Below are 19769 nucleotides of genomic sequence, written 5' to 3' on the forward strand. Positions count from 1 at the left end.
AGAGAGAGAGAGAGAGAGAGAGAGAGAGAGAGAGAGAGAGAGAGAGAGAGAGAGAGAGGAGAACCATGATGTCTGTGGAAATCAGAGGACAGCTTTTTGAGGAGTTATTTTCTCCTTCCACCTTTTAAGTAGGTTGAGGAATCTAATTCAGGGATTATGTGGCAAGTTCTTTCATGAGGTGAGCTACCTTGCCAGCCCCTGGTTGTACTTTTTGAGAAAGAGAAATCCCAGGTAATCCATGCATACTAAATTGTGACAATATTAAATATTAATTGAAGAGAAACCTTCTTATAGGGCTCCTGACTACACTACTGCACCCAGGCTTCACAGCTGGTCATTGTACTTTGTCTTCTTGGAGGTCTGTGGATTGAATGAGGGCAGTGATGTGTCTCTGAGTTCTGTGTGTTATTGAATCACTAGGATTAGCGTGGCCTTGGCACGAATCAGGACTTGGTACTGTTGGTAGATCAGTGGATGAGTGAACAGTGACCTTCATTGAGCAGATGTTGAAGAAGTCTGAAGCTGAGATCTGGTTGTTGTGGCACTTGATGCAGAGAGAGAAGTTAGTGGGCGTTTCTCGTGTGGTGCCTCTTCCTCATCCCCTGGTGTCGGAGAACCTTTCATAGCTGTGTGTTGTGTGTTTGTGTTCCCATGCCTTTTTTTTTTTAAACAAATCTTATCTTCCTTTTCTCCCTAAACTTTTATCTCCTTTGTCAAGTTTTCTTTGGTTTCCTGTTGGCTGTGTCCAGTGTTTAACTTTTACTGTTCCAACTGTTCATTTTCCCCAGGCTTTTATTGGCTGGTATGCACACTGTTCTATTTGATTGTAAACTCTGTGAAAAACCATGTTTATCCACGCCTCAGTGTTCATAGTGCAAGGGGGCACTAACATGAAGGGGTAACAGGTGTGTCCAAAGCTGTGCAAGGCACACGGGGACACCCGATGTCTGTTTGCTTTCCAATGATCAGCCACAGTCTTTAACTCCTTGTATAATTGCTGGCCACTCTACCAGTTGCCAAACAGGTTAGATGGTATGACATGGTCACAAAGTCAGAGATAAAACACTGATTTGTGGCTGTGTTTTGCTTTCTGTCGTTTTTGTCAAGCTAAGTGATGATGGCAGCAATTTCATCCCCTAGACTGTCCTTTTCTTGTTCAGTTACTTGGGGATGGTCATTGGGGCTGCTGTGTTAGCACCCTATATGAAGTGTCAGACTTCCTTAAATAAAGCATTAGTAAAAGTGAGTCACCACTGTGATTCCAGAGTAAGCTTTTCATATGATTAGAACCTGATGAACGAAGTATTGTCTGTGGAAAATGATGTTTAGGGCGATCAGCCTCAGAACAATTTCTTCTAAGTAGTGCTAAATACAAAGTGAGATGTGGTGGTGGCACACCCCTCCAACCCCTGCACATGGAAAGAAAATCCAGGAAGTTCAGTAATCAGGGCTATCCTCAGCTACCTGGCAAGTCTGAGGCCAAAGAGACCCTGCCAAAGAGACACTGCCTTAACTAAATAAACACCATACATAGGTCTTGTTAGTAGTGCTATAGCCACCCTCTGTTTTAAACCTAAAAGAAGTTACTCATGTACAGATAGGCCCAGCCTGAATATTCTTCCATGTCTCTGCATCATGCTGGCTTCACTGCATCTTTGTTACTGAAAAGAATAAAGACTGAAGTAGCAGATTGGGAATCTCAGCAGTGTGGAGAGTTAGCCTGCTGCTGTCAAGGGCAGTTAATTACAAACCAAGAACTCTCCTATTTTAGCATTCCACTCAACATCCAAATGAGCCTTGTCACTGGGCTGTGCTCCTCCAGCCATTGTGCAGGAGGCAGAGCCACCCACCATCACCAGAAAGTGGCTGGCTTCTTCACACTGCACGACTCTCTTCATTGTCATTGAAAACTTGTAGTGTTCTAGACAGCAGTATATTAGTCAGTGGGATGTGAAACAGATTGTAAAAGAAATTTAGAAATGTTTTAAAAGGAAACAAGAAACTATGAACAGTTGAAAGACTGTCTAGCATAGGCTACTTTGAAAACTCTAAAATGAAATTTGATATCTGATGTCTGGACTAATGACCAAATGGTTTCTCATCTGTCTCCTGTGCCCTGAGCTCTCTGCCATCAGCTGCTTGTATTAATGTGAGGAACACCATGTGCACATACTCATATGCTAATCAAAGTGCTGTCAGATCAATAGCTTTAAGTTATAGTCTATTAAACAAAAAAATTATTATTGAACAGCAAAATAATTTCTCTATTCATGACGTGGTTAAAAAAAAACATCGAATCAAGGAGACCTGAAAACACCTCACTTAATATAGAATGAAATAAAAATAATATCTTGAAAATGCCAGGTAGGTAGGTATATGATAGAATGAGCAATTTCATCTAAGGTGATGTACTCTAATTACCAATATTTATGGATATACTGTCTATAGTGTTTGAATATTAAGCCAGAATTCTTTTCAAAGAAAGGGACTAAAATTCACACCAAAGCCTGATGTTTTGTTAACTCCGAGTGCTCATGTGTGAAGGATGTGGAGTGCAGTTAACTGTGTTCATTAACCTGTACTGGGCCAGGAAGCCTGACTTCTGTCAGTGGCTGATGTGGAGAAAGCGAAAGCTACCATGCTTCTCTCCTCGTGAGTAAATGCTGTGTGCAGCTGTCATCTGGAAGTAATATTTCTATTTGAGCACATCATGCCAAGTAGAGACTTAATACAGAATATACATTAGACTAAATGAAATCCAGATCTCACCAGTATTGGAAGAGAAAGACCCAGGTTCCTTTGCTTACACAGTCAGCATAGAGTATGGTGTAAATGAAATGCAGTTGTTGAGATGCCATGAGGTTTCAGGGCAACCCACACTTAGGGAGCATCCTGAACAAGCTGAAAAACTCCTGGCTTGTATTGTGATTTAGAATTTTAAAATAGAACCTTAGCTTTGCTGTAGCAATAAAATTTCATTCTCCTCAGTGCTAGGAGAGTTACTTGGGACCCATCTTCGATTGCTCCATCATGCTTGTCACCTTGCAGGAACCCAGAGCCAGCCTGTGCTGTGGAGTTGACACTATTCAATCAGAGGCTTGTTGAAATCTACTTTGGTAAAGGTTTTCAACCTGAACGCTGTGTCCTTTGTCAAATAATCATTGCAAATAAAAGATAAGCCAAACATGGAAGCAGGCAGAAGGGAGGGGCACTCCGGGAGACTGCCTGGAGTCAGAACCTGCTCCCTCTTGCACAAGAACAGCTCTTTGGATTCCAGATAACAACATGCCTAAAATTCCTTCCTGGTACAAAATTGAATTGTCCATTTGCTTTTCAGTTAAAAAACAAATAGAAACAAATGCCATCTTTCAGTGTGGTGGTTTAGGAAGCAGAGGCTGGAAGATTGCACCACAGCTCTTTGAGGGCCATCCTGGTCTATATTGCTCTAGATGATCCAGGGCTGCAAACAAAAACAAACCAAAAACCCCAAACCAAACCAGACCATATCTCCAAAGACTGAGTAATGCTGCAGAGGAGAATGAGAAGTGACCTTACTGGAAACAGGAACTGTTTTCATGTTCCATCTCTAAGCTCACTGAGGGTTGCATTTACCACACTCAAGCACAAGCTCAAGTCAAGGGCTGTGAGCAGAGCCTGATGGCATGCAGCTCTTACATTCAGCATACAGCATCATAGAGTTTGCTGCATGATAATAAAGTGGAGGCAGTAAAAGGGAGAGGAGGACAAGTTCTCCACTGTTCACTGCTCTCACGTGGTGGAGACCATGTAGCTTCTTGGAGTCTGTTCCCTGCTTGCAGCAAAGGTGGCTAATGTACAACAGCTCATCTTAGAGCTCAGCACTCATACAGTGAGTGGATGCTTTGACTAAAAGCTGTGTGTGTGTGTGTGTGTGTGTGTGTGTGTGTGTGTGGTGTGAGAGGGAGAGAGAGATGTACGCATGTGTGTTTATGTGTATGTAAGCATGTGATGTGCGTATGCCATGAGTTGATTCTGGTGTCTTCCTCAGTTGCTTTCTACATTATTATTTATTGAATACAGTAAACTTTATTGATGGTATGTGAGAAAGTAGAGGTTCTGAAGCGCTTCCTCTTCTTCTCTGTGTCTGAGATGGAAACTGTGAGGGAAGATACTCAGTGATTTGGAGGCTGAATTGGTACAGACGTTCTCTCTTTCTCTCATTTTTTTTTTTTTCTGGGGTAGGTCATCAGGGCTTCTTGCTCCTTGGAAGTCTGCCACTGTGTTGCTGTAGCCAACCATATTGTTGTACCAGGAAATGAGCTTGACAAAGTAGTTGTTGAGGGCAGTGCAAACCCCAGCCTCAAAGGTGGAGGAACAGGTATCACTGTTAAAAATCATAGGCGACAACATGATCCCTTGCATGGTGCAGGATGCCCTCTTGGGCTCTCTGATACCCACATCACTGTCTTCATAGTTTTATAGATCATAGGAGACAAGGTGTTCCTCAACATGGTCCAGGATGTGCTCTGATGCTGACATCATTGTCTTTACAATGTTATAGTATCTGATAGTAGTTCTCTTGGTGCTGTTTCAGATCTACATTTGGGAGCAGGAAGTTGAAAGACCATACTAGTGAGCTTCTTGTCATCCTTGGGATGGCCTTACCTATAGCCTTGTCAGAACCAGTGGGGTCATGATGTTCTTTGTAGCCCCATGGCCACCACACCACAGGTTCCACAAAGAGGCCAGTCTTCTGGGCAAAGGTAGAAGCTATGATCATGATCCCCTATACCAAAGTTGTTATGGATAACCTTGGCCAGGGAGGCTAAGCAGTTGACAGTGAAAGGGCACTGTTGACAGTTTTGTGAGAGTTGTCATGCTTTTCATGACTCATGCCCATCACAGATATGACGGCTTCGTGGCTTTCGGCTCCACCCTTCATGCAGGCTCTGGTCTTCTCTGTGGTTGTGATTCCATAGCTCATCACCAGGATCACCCTCTTTAATGTTGGCTGGGTCTCAGTCTTGGAAGACAGAGGTAGATTTCTCATTGATGTCACGTTTCCTGTTCCTTAGCCTTGACTGTCATGGATCTTGCCATGGGTGTGACAACACTGGAACATTTAGACCTTGTAGCTGAGGTTAGTGAAATCAAAGGCAATAGCGATGGCAGCAATTTGTTTTTCTAGGGTTGAAGGCAGCCCTGGTGACCAGATGTCAAATCTGGCCAAGTTAGTTCACTTCAGCATTCATTATTGTGCCTGAGGGACAATGGTGACACTGCAAAAGAAGAAAATGCACATGTCTCTGAAGTAGGGAGGAGTATATACATGAGCTATCGCATGTTTAATTGATTAATATTTATTTGATGTATATGACTACTGTGTCTGAAGACACACCAGAAGAGGGAATCAGATCCCATTACAGATGGTTGTGGGCCACCATGTGGTTGCTGGGAATTGAATTTAGGACCGCTTGAAGAGCAGTCAGTGCTGTTAACCACTGAGCCATCTTTCCAGTCCATTTGTTTAATTTTAAGACAGGGTTTCTTTATGTTGCTTTGTCTGTACTAGAACTCACTATATAGACCAGGCTGGCCTTGAACTGACAGAGATCTGTCTGACTCTGCCTCTCAAGTGCTGGGACTAGAGGTGTGCACTAGCACATCCAGCAGGCTCCATCATTTTTTGAAATTAGAAATTTAATTTTTAAGAGATTTTCTACACGATTATACCATATTTACTTCACTTCCAACACATCTCTACCAATACCTCTAGTTTTCTGTCCCCGACAACTCCCTCTCAAATTCCAGAACTCCTGATCTATAATTATTGTTTTATACACAGCTGCCCCCCACTGGGTCCAGTTAGTGCTGCCTCTATGCACCTGGATTTAAGGCTAGCCACTTAGGCTTAAGCTACTCATCAGGGGCTCATCTCTAAAGAAAAATGGTTCTTGCTACCTTAGCATCCAGGATCAGGCTGTAGCTTTTCATTAGGGGTCAGGCCTTGCCAGTTCCCCCTCTATCCATGTTGGCATGTTGACAAGTATGGTCTTGTACAGGTGTTGTATGGGCAACCATATAATTGGGAGTTTGTGAATGCAAAACCCTTGTGACATCTAGGAGACACTGTCTCATGGGAGTTGTCTGATGCCCCGGCTCTTACAATCCCTCCATGTTCCTTCCATGATCTTCACTGAACTTTGGTACAGAAGTCGTGTTATAGAGGTCCCTCTGGGACTGGGGACTTCAGTGTCCCTTATTCTCTGCACTCTGACAAGTTGTGGTTCTGTAGTAGCCTCTGTGTGCTGCAAAAGAAGCTTCTTCGATGAAGTGTGACAGTGACATTTATCTAGAAACCACACAGACAAGTCTTCCTATTTGGCCTGTACATGGACAGGCCAGCCCACCTCATTCATTTCATTGATTTTTGAGTCAGTATCTGTCAGTGAACTTGGAGATCACTGATTCAGCTAGCTAGACTGGATGGCCAGTGACAGTCCTCCTGTCTTGTCCACCCCAGTGCTGGGGTTAAAGGTGTTCATGTCAAGGCCAGCTTTTACATTGGTGCTGGAGCTCTGAATAGAGGTCTTAATACTTGTGTGACAAGCACTATACCACCTGAGCCATTGTCGAGTTTGTTTAGTTTTCTTTATAAAAGCATGTTAGGTTCTTTATAAAAGCATGTTAGGCATTTTTACATTGATGCTTTTATTTGGCTTATCTTCATGTGTGGGGTTAGTTTCCTTTTATATTGACTTTTGAAGAACTATGATAGTTAAAGAGGGCAGGGATGTATGTTCAAGAGGGTTAAAAACCAGAGTGGATAACAATCAGGTTTTATTTTGAGGTCTGAGAAACATGAATTAACTTATAATCTCATCTTCTTCTTCTTCTTTTTTTTTTTTTGTAATGATTTGGATTGAACTACAGCCTTATGCCTAGCAGGCAAGCACTGTTCTGAGCCCTGACAGCTGCTTCAATTTATGAAAATGTGTTGCTGACTCAGTTTATCTCATTTGCTAACTCACTGTACCAGTACTGGAAATGACCTTTTCTTCCAGATCACCCCCTACTTCCTTCCTTCCTTCCTTCCTTCCTTCCTTCCTTCCTTCCTTCCTTCCTTCCTTCCTTCCTTCCTTCCAGACAATAGCATTAAAACCTAGAATCTGTGCCCTTTGGGTAGTTTAGCAGTTTTCTTGTTGTTCTTGTTTGATCCTGGGATTATGATTCTCTAAGTAGCAATCCTAGAGATCCTAAAGTGTGTGCATTTGATAAAAATATAAATTCATAAATGAACAACTTTCTAACCTGAAATATTTCTTTAAATGTTTATCATTTTAAATTTTTACAAGTGTTTATTCTTTCTGTATGTGTGCATCTGTGGGGAGGCTTGAGGAGAGGGATATCAGATATTCTGGTCTATCAGTTTCTGCCATACACCCTTGGACATGGTCTCTCAGTTAACCTGGATTTGCTGGTTTGATTAGATAAGTTGGCTATCAACCCCTAGAACCAGCTTTTTTCTACCTCCCACAGCATTGGGGTATAGGTACTTGTGTGAACATGCCTGGTGTTTACCTACATGCTGGGTTTGAACTCAGGTCTCAATGTTTGCACAACAGATACTCATACTCACTGAGCTGTCTCCCCTTTGTCCTCACTTCCAACATAAGACCTGCTATAAATTAAATCTCATTATTAAATCTCTAACATAATCCTCAAACTTTTCCTCTTTTCTCCATTCTCTTGTCAAAACTTTACCAGAAATTTAAAAATTTAAAAATTTAAAAATCATAGAATTTAGAAAATTAGTAGAGTCTTTGAGCAACAATTTTGTATTTTTCATGATTTTTTTTCTGTGAATCACCATTAATTCCCAATTATGATGAAAATCTCAACTTTTACAACTATAAAAAGACATTTATCTGTGTTTATATATTTACCATTCATGCCAAACTTAAACAAACCATAAAAAGTAGATTTTGAAAAGTGAATTTTATGTTCATCATGGGTAACAAGAGACATACAGAGTTTACAGCACCGTATCTAAAGGTTATTAATAGATGAAATTTGATCTCAAGTTTAAAAATCTCACCATTCACTCTTGTCAGAAAGTTTGGACTGTGGAGCAATGTACTTCATCATTTTCCAATCATTATTCCATCTTTGCCTTACACCCACTCCTTTATTATCTTTCTGTCATCTGTCTATCTGCTATCTATCAATCTATCAGTCATCTATCAATCCATCTGTCATCTATCTATCCATCATCTATCTGCCTATCTATCTATCTATCTATCTATCTATCTATCATCTATCTATCTATCTATCTATCATCTATCTATCATCTGCTTATCCTCTATCATGTATCAGTCTATCTGTCACCTATCTGTCTATGTATCATCTATTTATTCTGAGTATAGCATTAAGGGAGACAGGAATCTGAGATGACATTTTCTTTAAGTACAAATGAATTCTGACCCAGAGAATACTTGTAAAACATGTTGATAAAGAGGAAGTTGCCTCACTTCACCCTTTGTCTGAGAACTTACCTGGTGTGCTTACCAACCATCTCTCTTTTGTGTTACGTGGGATAAAGAATAGTCACTAAATACTTGATGTGAGGAGCATTTTGGGGAATAATTTGGCATTTTGGAGGAAGTAATTTTCTTTAAATTAGAATGCATGTGGAAAGTCTGGTTAATCAGTGGTCTAGGTCACCTGGCTGCTGTTAATCACAAGTCTTGGTCTGTAATCATAATGTATTTTGGATGTTCTCATTTATATTATCTCTTAAATGCTTTGTGTGGGCATCCTGATTACTTGATTGCATCTGCCTGGCACAGCGTTTTTAAAAAGCAGCATTGATGACAAAATCATGCAGCCTAGCAGGTAAAATGAGAATCTGAAAAGACAATTGTTGGGTGAAGCATGATTGCTGCCTCATGCCTTTGAGTCCTGTCCAGTGAGCTGTAGCTTGGCATACAGAAGTGCATAGATTATCACCCTATTGCCTGTGGTTTCTTCATTCTGGTGGAGACACAGGTTGCTGGCAGGTAGAGGTCAGAGGTTGCCACTCTTCTTACACAAAACAGATGCATTTTTCATGTTTTACATTTTTATAGTTTTGTATAAGATCTTTCCCCTCTCAAAGAAGATTCTCCTAAACCTAGATAAAAATATGGATGAAATTGTATTTTCTGAATATCTGGTATGGCCGGAAAGAATCCTTACATAGAATTGTACAGTTCCTAACATGACTGACTGTAGGTATTGGGTTCCTGTGTTATTGGTTCCCTGTGGACCTGGTTGCCTTATTATCCTAGTGTTCTGTTTTTATCATAGTTTCTGAGGAGTGGACTACTCAGCTTAGTGCTTTATACAATTATTGATGGCATTCAGGACATGTTTTACCCAAGTACAACATCTTTGATATTAGAAGTGGAAGGAATTTGAGCCACCAGCAGAAACAGAAGGTCTCTCTGGCCTCCCATCATCTCCCACACAGTAAGTCATAAAACCTTAGAAGATTTTCTCAGGTCTTCCTGAGTAGGCCATAAGATCTTCATGTGAAAAGTGGTAGGAACGTGAGAACATGGCTGACAGGCTTCGTTATTTTTCTCCAGAACATATCTCCCAGATAGGTGCCTTTCCATATAACCTTTTCATTAGTGACCTCTTATGTTTCCTGTTCTGAGTGGTTTATGTTAGTTATGACATCATGCTCATGCCCTGCTCATCCATTTTGCATAGCTGACTGTGCTTCCTCAGACCTTCAGCAAACCTCTGTAAAGCTCTCAAAGCTTTTTATATGCTGTCGTATATATACTTCAGTGGTAGAATTCCTGCATAGCAGATATAAGGCTATGTGTTTTCAATCCCCAGCACCCAAACTCACAGATAACACACTTAAACAGAACACTCAGGATTAGCTGTTCCTTTGGCTCTCATTTCCTTATGTGTTGTATGCACTGACAGCTTTTCTTCTGCCAGTTTATCTTTTATAGTCAGTGCAACAGCTGTAAACCTGGAAAGAGGAGATCGGGAGGGATTTCCCTTATTTTATCACTTTACTTTCTCCAGCCAGGCTGGTAAATCACTTGCTTCTCCATGGCCACCCCTAAAATGGGCCTAAATTGAATGTTCCTTTCTTCTATCTGCATTTGGACAGGAGGAGAAATATTTGTCTTGAGTTTAAAGACATTGGTTCTTCAATATTTTATCTCTAAATAATTTCAGTTGTGTTTTATTTTTATTTGTGAGGGAGGGTCTCACTGTGTAGCCCGGGATAGTTTTGAGTTTGATGCCCTATTGCTTCAGCTTCCCAAGTGTTGGGTTAACAGGTATGTACCATCATGCCCAACCTTAATGGCATTTTTTAATTCTTCCCTATAGCTGATTCTTTGGGCAATTTGTAGCCCAGTTCGGCCTTGTCTTATAACTTCTGTACCTCTGTGCTTCCCTCCTGAACAAGTTCTGGATTATCTCATATTGTACAGGTCAAGGTGTCTTCTAGTCTCCCAGATAGGTGCCTTCCCATATAACCTTCATTAGCGACCTCTTATACCATCACTTCCTGTTTTAGGTGGCTTTAATTTTCCTTGACTATTCTTGCTGGGCAATCTAAGCTACATATTGCTATAGTTACTGTGGTTATAAAGAAAATGGAGTTATGTTCCCAACTGAGAATTCTGTGTAAGTAGCAATGCAAATACAAGATGTATTATTTACATATCCCTCACATAAGGCCCGGAGAGAATCAAGTCAGACACCTTACCTTTGTGCCCAGCATACACACCTGGTTTGTCCTTTCTCAGGGTTAGCTTCATTTCCTGACCCCATGACCTGATCCTTTATTCCAGCAAACTCCTCAGCTACTTTTGTAGTCTATGTTCTGGTGGCACTCAAGTCTTAGCTCTTTGTCATGTCTCTAATCACTGTTTTTCCAATAATACTTTTAAAATTTAGATTACAGTGATGTAAACTCAGTCAGGTAGATACATTTTCATGGAAAAAATCAGATTATTATTATTATTATTATTGTACTATGTGTATGCATAGTGCCCACAGAAGTCAGAAGAGGGCATTAGATTCCTTGGATTCACAGTTACAGGTATCTGTGAGCTGTTATGGAGCTGGAAGCTCCACCAGAATGTTAAGTGTTCTTAACAGCTGAGCCGTCTCTCTAGCCCCAAGGCTTACTTTTAATTAAGACCATAATCGTATGTACGTGTTAAATTCCCACATCTTCTTAGTACATCTTTTGTAGATACAGAATGTAAACATTCTTGGCTTTCTTTCTCTAAGTTACAGTTATCTGTCAATGTTCCCTTGAATTTGCTGGTCTGTGTGGTCACTGCATTTACTCAAAGGTGGGCACACAGCTGGTGTTTAATAGACTTGGCATTTGCAGTCTGTTTTATTATGTGGAAGACATTGAGGATACACAGATTTACAAGGCAATTTAAAGATGAACGCACTGCTTATTTAGCGAGAACATATTACAGGGACAGTGTCATGTTAGTTGCTTTTACCAAGAATATTGTCCATATCAGTGGTGTTCTCCACTGTTTTACTCTCAGTGGCCTAGCTTTGCTTTATTGATCTGTGTTCTATTGTGCTGTGAAGCAATGTGATACAATACAGTTGACTCACAACCTTATTTTAACATTGGCTATAGAAATAATAGAGATTCAGTTATATAATTGTACATTCCTGTATGAGCTTTTCTTTATAAAAATTGTAATTTCATATCATAGTGCTTTGTTGTAAACTTTAACTTGTTTTTCTTCTCAGGCAGCAGAAGATGTCACTTTCATTGGACCTGATACTCATGCTATTCAAGCCATGGGTGACAAGATAGAAAGCAAGCTATTAGCCAAGAAAGCAAAGGTCAACACAATCCCTGGTTTTGATGGGGTAGTAAAGGTGAGAAACTTTCATTTAAATCTTTATAGTATGTACCCTTAGTCAGACATTCTGTGATAAAATATAGTTATTATTTATATATATGAGAAAAAATAGAATGGCTTAAAAGTCAGGTTGTTGTTAGTGCTGTAAACTATGGGCATGGGGAGGACGTTGATGTACTGTATGTGATGAGTGGGTGAGTGGACATCGATGTACTGTATGTGATAAGTGGATATTTATTGATGGATATCATCACTGGAAAAATGTGCATGGTGGTGCATACTTTTAATCTTCATACTAGGAATGCAGAAGCAGGCAGATTTCTCTGAGTTTGAGGCCAGCTTGGTCTACATAACAAGTTCCAAGCCAGCCAGGGTTATATAGTGAGATCCTGGAGAGAGAGAGGGGGAGGGGGAGGGGAAAGGGAAAGGAGAGGGAGAGGGACAGGGGAAGGAGGAGGAAGAGGAGGAGGAAGAGAAGAAGATGATGAAGAAGAAGAAAAAGAAGGAGAAAAGAAGAAAAGAAGAAGAAGAAGGAGGAGGAGGAGGAGGAGGAGGAAGAGGGAAGGAAGGAAGGAAGGAAGGAAGAAAGAAAGAAAGAAAGAAAGAAAGAAAAGAAAATGCAGTCCTTCCAAGTATGTCTCTCTAGATGTCCTATATAAGCTGCTTCTGAAGCTCTGAATAGCTTGATACCAAGGGTCAGGCACACTGGCCATGTCAAGGAAACCCATATGTCTGTGAGTTTAGGGCAGTTTCTAAAGATTTTCAGGGCTGGTGTTGGGTGTCGGGGTAATTGCCATCTAAGATCCAGCAAAAATGTTGAGGCTTTCAGTCACAAAGGTACAAGGAACCTCCCAAATGCGCTTGCTAGTAAGTTTTATTTAATTACTTATTTTACCCTAGTGTGGTCTCCTGCGAGTCCTAGGCCCTAGGCCCTTGCTCCTGCTGCTCTGTCTCTAGAATGCTGGGACCAAAGGCAAGCACCAACTCACACACTGTTGATTTGCCTCCAGGAAAACCACACCTTGTCTAGTCCCAGAGAAGAGTGTGTTTTTATTATTAGCCCTTCACTGATAGGCATTAGCGTCTCTACCTGTTGGTGTAGATAGAGGTGGGGACTGGTCAGAAGACCTCTCCTCTCCTCTCCTCTCCTCTCCTCTCCTCTCCTCTCCTCTCCTCTCCTCTCCTCTCCTCTCCTCTCCTCTCCTCTCCTCTTCTCCTCTTCTCTTTTCTCCAGACAAGGATTCTGGCCTTTTGAGATCCTCAATTAGAACATTATTTAATGACAGTAGTACTGATGTGCCATAATTCAGATAAACTCTGGCTCCCCATTGACTAGCTGTGTCTCTAGGGTTCAAGGGAGAGGCTTCCAGGGAACATTTGTCTTAGAACTGCAGTTGCACAATAAATGTTCTCTTATGAAGTTAATAGGTACAGGTTCTCCCAGGAAGAGGGACTGCTCCTTAATTAGAGGTCTAACAGTGAAATCTGTGGGTGGGACACTGGAAATGCTATCCTCACCCATCATACAAGTGGTTTCTAGGTACAGGAAGAACTTGTGTGACATTGGCAGGAATCAAGGTTGACACTGTATCACCTATATTGACAAAACTGCATGCATTTCACTATTAATTATTAGACTCTTTTGTGAGTTGAAGAACAGAGGAAGAAACAGATACTTGAGTTTGTATTAGAGCATTGTTGCCCAGAGTTTTCTTCTCTCCAGTTCTTTTAGGTGATACAGAGTCCATTATTATTTTACTGTTATTTATATTCTATAGGTGTCTTTACAGAAAAAAGTGGTAATTTTTGGAGTGGGTTGCTAGCTTACTCTGGGTCTTATTTGACTCTTCAATTTCACTTGTTATAATGCTGTATATGTTTTCTGGTGTATAGGGCAGTTATGAGTCCTGTATGCTGCTGATAGGAATGTAGATTTGGGTGCCATTATGGAAATCAGTATGGAGTTTCCTCAAGAAATGTAAATAGAACTGCCATGTGATTCAGCTATACCATTCCTGGGTATTTAACAGAGAAGAAATCAAAGTCATGATACAATTGAGACCTTCACAGTTATATTTATTCAGGCACTGTTCATAATAGCTATACAATAGGTAAAGAAAATGTGTTATATCTATGCCAGAATGAAGTATTATTCAGCCATAAGACATAACATAAATCATGTCATTTGCCAGAGAATGTACAGTGCTGGAGTTGACAATGTCTAGTGAAATAAGTCAGACTCAGAATGACAAATACTTCTTCTGTATCCTGAGTGTAGGAGGAGGGCCATGAAAGTCAGACAGGGAGAGACCGGAGGACAAAATGGAATTTGTAGATTGCTTGCCCAGTATGTATGAAACCATGGGTTAAATCCTCAGCATCACACAGACCTGCAATCCTAGCATTTAGAAGCTGGAGAGAGGAGATTCAGAAGTTCAAGGTTTTCCTTGTCTACTTACTGGGTTTGAGGCCATTCTGCTAGACTTGAGACTATCTCAAAAATAAAATAAAATAAAATAAAATAATAAATAAATAAAAAAAATACTGTTAAAAAATAGGAAAGGGACCAATTGACCTGAACCGCGGGTCCAGTTATTCGTGGGGGTCAAGGGGGACCTCACCTGAAAGGAACATGGGCGAGAGACAGAATAAGACCAAGCAAATGGCAACTTGTCAAGGTCTACTTTAATGCAGAAGCGGCTTACAAGATACACTCTAGGCAAAGGAGGAAGGGGGACAAAGAACAGGATGGGGACTCTATCAACTATCGATAGATAAGGTCAGTCATCCGGCAGAGCATTCTATGGTTTTTCCCCGGGATGTCCCGGGGCAACAGTTCTCTAAGAACAGGAAATTCTTTCTTAGCTGAAGGTCAGTTTCTCCCAAAAGAGACAGTTTCTCATTAAGCAACTTTTGTTAGCTGGGACGGTGGTCCAGGGTCCCCAACATCTCTCCCTTCCCTGTACAATGAGAAGAGGAGTGGTCTTGCCCGTCAGGGTCTTCATGAAGATCTGCATGCCACCCCTCAGGCGGAGGTCCAGGTGCAGGGTTGACTCTTTCTGGATGTTGTAATAAGAGAGGGTGTGGCCATCTTCCAGCTGCTTGCCGGCAAAGATGTGCCTATGCTGGTCGGGAGGTGGGGGGATGCCCTCTTTATCCTGGATCTTGGCCTTCACGTTCTCGATGGTGTCACTGGGCTCTACCTCCAGGGTGATGGTCTTGCCAGGACTAATTCTGTCTAGAGAAATATAATACACTGCCCCGGTCCGCGGGGATTCGACGAGACCTTAGGGAAGGGACGAAAGAATGAAGGGACAAGAGGCACAAGGAATGAGAACAATTCTGGGGTTTTGATCAAGCTCTGAAACTTTCATTTTGGGTGCAGGTTATAAAGACACAGCAACCTGGGAAGTTTGGGTGAGAGTCATTGCTTAGGGCTATCCTACTATTGAATGCTTATTGCCCTAGACCATCTCATTGTCATAACCGGCTCCCAGGAAATGCCAGACGTTCTTTAAGTTCCTGGGGCCTGAGACTTGTGAATGTCCTTTCTTAACCTTGCACTGACTAGGCTTTCAAGAACAGCAGGTAACTTCCTAGGTTCTCTTAGGACATCAGGTAGTTTCCTGGGTTTGGCTCCCGGCATCTGCTTCCTTTTAACAATTTTAAATGAGGCAGGCAGGTGAATTCGGACATTAAGAAATCTCATTTCTCATCAGCAGATGAGTGGGCATTGACCAGAGGGGGAAAGCATTGACCTGATCCTCCCAGTATCATTTGTAATGGTGTCTTTTTGGGGAGGAGAGGGTTATTTGTCTTGAAGACCTTCGCATGGGCCACATAGAATATCGAGGGTCCTAGCTGGCTGCTTTGAGACACAAGAAATCAACACCAACCTCTATGCAATCAGGTTTGCTTTTTGGGGGACTCAGAAGCGGACAATTTGGGTCCTCCTCCTGCGGTACCTTATCACGCACCCCTTGCAGGTACCCACATTGTGTTCGCACCATGCGGAACCAACATGCATAGATCTGAGTTCTATGTAGCTCCTAAAGGAGATACGTCATTGCAAAGCTCAGCCAAGCCTCTATCAGCCAAATCCAAATCTATGATAGTGTACTTGTAGAGGTTTAGATGCCAAGGAGTCAATTTGTTGTTTTACAAATACTATGAGTCTGTTAAAGGCCCAAGGGCCAAAACCCAAAAGGAGAAGGGGACTGACCACTGGACCCAGGATGGAAGGGACAAGGAGTGGCAAGCCAAGGAGAGGCAGAGAACCAGTTTTTCTTGTTCTTGCTGTTTCTTTCACCATTCTAATCTCTCTCTGATTCTGGCCACACTATCTCTAACTATCCTGGTGTGGTCAGTATAAAAACAGCATTCCTCCTTGAGGGCAGCACAGAGCCCCCTTTGCTGAAGAAAAAACAGATGAAAGGATTTTTCCAGATTAGTGATGCCAATCTCTAGCTGTTCCATGTCCTTGTCAATGGCCTGTTGAAGTTCTGAGTAGTACAAGTCCAGAGGCCTGCATCAGGATCAAAGCCTCCAACAGCATACACCACGGATGGCTCATTTTTATCTGGAAAGGAAAAAAAACCAGGGAATTCTCAGGGAGATCTCTCTTCCCTGGATCTCAATTGTTATCCATTTTATCTACAATTGGGTCTGGCTTTATGGAGATATCTGTTTCATCAATCTTTCTGGCAGCCATCTAGCCATGCCTTCTTTGGTATCAAACAGACATATCGATCCTCGGCCCCATATGAGAACTGAGTCTAGGCCGTTCCATTTAAAGGTAGGATGGTCCTTCCATATAACTGTGGCATAGTTTTTATTGGTCTCAGGGTGCCAGAGATGATTGGCAGCAGATTTGCCATGAGCGTCCAGATTTAGAAAATTGAGAACAAACAAGGCATGATGGAGAATATTTCTAGGGGACCGCTTCTGGGGGGTATATTTCCCACTCTTTTGTTTTTTAAAAGCCAATATTTTAGAGTTCCTTCAAAACCAGGGCAAAAGCACCAGTAGCTGCTCCTCCCACTCTCAGAGAGTTATGAAGATACTATTTTAAAGTTTCACGTTACCTGTTTCACAATGCCTTCTCCTTAAGGATTATAAGAAATCTTTGTAATATGAGTAATATTAAGTTGTCAACAAAACATCTCAAATGTCTGACTGTAATAGCCAGTTCCATATTTTCTCTTAATCTGATATGGAATACCAAGCATAGAAAGATAATATAGGCAATAACTAATTACACTTTTAGTTGCTTCTCCTGCTAAAACAGTTGCAACTAGAAAGTCTGAAAAGATGTCAAGTCACATGTACATGTTTTAATTTTCCAAAATCAGAATTAACATCCACTTGCCATAATTGATTAGGTATAAGTCCTCAAGGATTAACACCATTATGAAAAAATTGAGAATACAAGTTTTTGCAATTTGACTTGTACACTCTCTAGAAATGCCAAATTATTGTCTCAAGGTATTACTGTTTTGATGATGTAAAGAATGAGATTGTATGGCCAGTTGTTTCTGTAAGGCTTATAATCTGCCTGGTATCTAAATATAAAGTTAAGGAAAAGTACATGTTTTTTAAATTAAGCTGTATTTGTAAAATTTGAGAATTAGCAATATCTTAAAAGGGAACAATTTTAAACAATTATAAACCATGGGCTATATACTGGCTATGAGTATACAAATTGAAAGCTTGATTTTTCAGCATTTCAAACAGTAGCTACAGCACATAATTTAATTATTTGTGCTGAAGCAGGGGGAAACTTAAGAAAATTAACATGTGATCCAATTATATATACTGTCTTCCCATTAGGTGAGCTGTCTATAAATATTTTTTGTCTTTGAATATTTTCTGGAGCAACAAACACTCCCCAAAAACTTAAAGCTCGTTGTATAAGCATGAAGGCTTGCATTAAAACTCCTTCAGAGAGATCAACTAATACAATACCATACAATGAATAATACGCACTGGAAGATTCAAACTCTTAACTTCTTGTAAGGCTATTAGCCATTCCTTGAGGCAAAACTTTCTAGTGATATCGCTACTTGTAATTCTCAAAAATTACAAGTATACTCAATGAATGCAGACCTCTCACCTTCACCAGGATGTAAAGGAACAGTATAAAAACACTCTTCTAAATCTATAATAATTCTATATGCATTTCCTGGAATGGCAGCTGGAGTAGGTAAGTCAGGCTGTAATTCCCCACAAGTTTTATAAATCTTAAGTTTGAACTTTGTTTTGGAATATTGGAATAACCAGTCTCTTGTAGCAGGCACAGCTATGCCATGGAGGGAAGCAAGCATAATTTTAATTTCTCCAGCATAATCATTATATAGCTCCTGGACCATAAACTGTCTCTTGTAAATGTCCTTGGGACTGAGGCTGACCTTTCTTCCTCAAGGAAGAAGCAAGGCAAAAAGGCAAATTCAGGAAAACACCTTTCTAAAGGCTAGTCAGAGAGACCATGACAAAAGGAATGTCACACCAGCTTTTGCTGAGCCCACTCTGACCTTTGTCTTAACTCAAATGTGAAAGTTCTTAATCTGGGTCTATTTCCTGAGGCCTAGCCCAATGATTATCCTTCCTGCACTGAGGACAGATTCCAGGGAAATGATTATTCTGTCTGTCTATGCCTCTATTTTTTTGGACAGTATTTCCTAAAATGACCTATGTCCCCATACCTAGAACATTCCTTATCACCTTAGCACTGTGAAAGCATGGCTTGGACTGTAGTTAGCATTCTCATAAGCCAATTGTGTAACAAAAGGGAACTCCTGCCTGAGGGTCTCTAAAAATTCTACCTGCCCTTTTAGCAGCCTATCTACAATTTCCTCAAGTATTTCATCAGGGCCTTATTTGATCCCAGATAAAACTTACACTGAAATCTCCTTTTCAATCTTGGGGGGGGGGCGAAATTTTCCTCTACCACTTTATCTAATAACTGTAAAAAGTGGCAGCAGGCTCTACTGTGCTACAGCTGGTTTTTACTCTTTTATTACTCTTGCAATCTTCTCCACCTGCTCTATCCTCGTCTTAACCATAAACATGAGTGAGTCAAAATTTCTAGAGCTCCCAATTGAACTGCCAACTGCAGCCACTGGAACACTGGCAAATTAACTATATTTTTAAGTTTCTTTTGCAATATTAGAGTTTAACCATAATTTTGAGGAACAAAACCAATTTTTAACAATGCAAACAATCCATTTTCTCTAAAATCAACACTAAATGCATTACTTTCATGTTACAAAGTTGGCTGTCAGTTCTTATACATGAATGCATGATAGTGCAGCTTTTAATATCTCATTAAAGAGACATTGTTTTAAATCCTATCTCTATACATCTGGTTTCTGAATGACTCCAATCCTCAGTTACCAGTTTTAAGCCAACTTTCTTTTACCAAGGTTGCAAATTTTTAATCATACCCAATAACTTATAGGGAAATAATCTATAACCAAAAAATGCAGAACATTCTTATACTTTTAAAACCAGTCAGAAACAAAAATGAAGTAAATGCACATCTTATATATTTTATCCAAACAAAATTTTCTTACTTTTTCTATCTGTAATTTCAAGAAAAGCACCTTGTCACCTGCTGAACCCAATAATCATAGTCACAGATTTTTCTAGGAGAAACGAACCATCAGCTCCTTAGGAGTAAAAAAAAAACCTGCCTGCTCCTTTAAGAGCGGCTTTTACATCAGTGAGACTGTGGCAGGGCTTCTCCATGCTATGCTACACTCCTAAACACAGGTGCAGGGCTCCAAAGGCCAATTGAAACTGTTTTTTATTTTTACTTTCTCTCTCTCTCTCTCTCTCTCTCTCTCTCTCTCTCTCTCTCTCTCTCCCTCCCCCCCA

The 19769-nt window shown here is 40.8% G+C and overlaps 1 protein-coding gene across 2 annotated transcripts in view; it reads left to right on the forward strand.

Moving 5' to 3' along the window:
- Nucleotides 1-19769, forward strand: part of Pcca (propionyl-CoA carboxylase subunit alpha) — a 308071-nt gene that overhangs the window by 66362 nt on the left and 221940 nt on the right. For both annotated transcript variants that reach the window (XM_028771105.1, XM_028771113.1), the window contains exon 7: nt 11779-11910. In XM_028771105.1, coding sequence (XP_028626938.1) covers nt 11779-11910 — 132 coding nt within the window. The remainder of the gene's footprint in view (nt 1-11778; nt 11911-19769) is intronic.

The sequence above is a fragment of the Grammomys surdaster genome, unplaced genomic scaffold (genome assembly GCF_004785775.1).
Source record: "Grammomys surdaster isolate TR1022 unplaced genomic scaffold, NIH_TR_1.0 65, whole genome shotgun sequence".
NCBI classification, from domain to species: Eukaryota; Metazoa; Chordata; class Mammalia; order Rodentia; family Muridae; genus Grammomys; species Grammomys surdaster.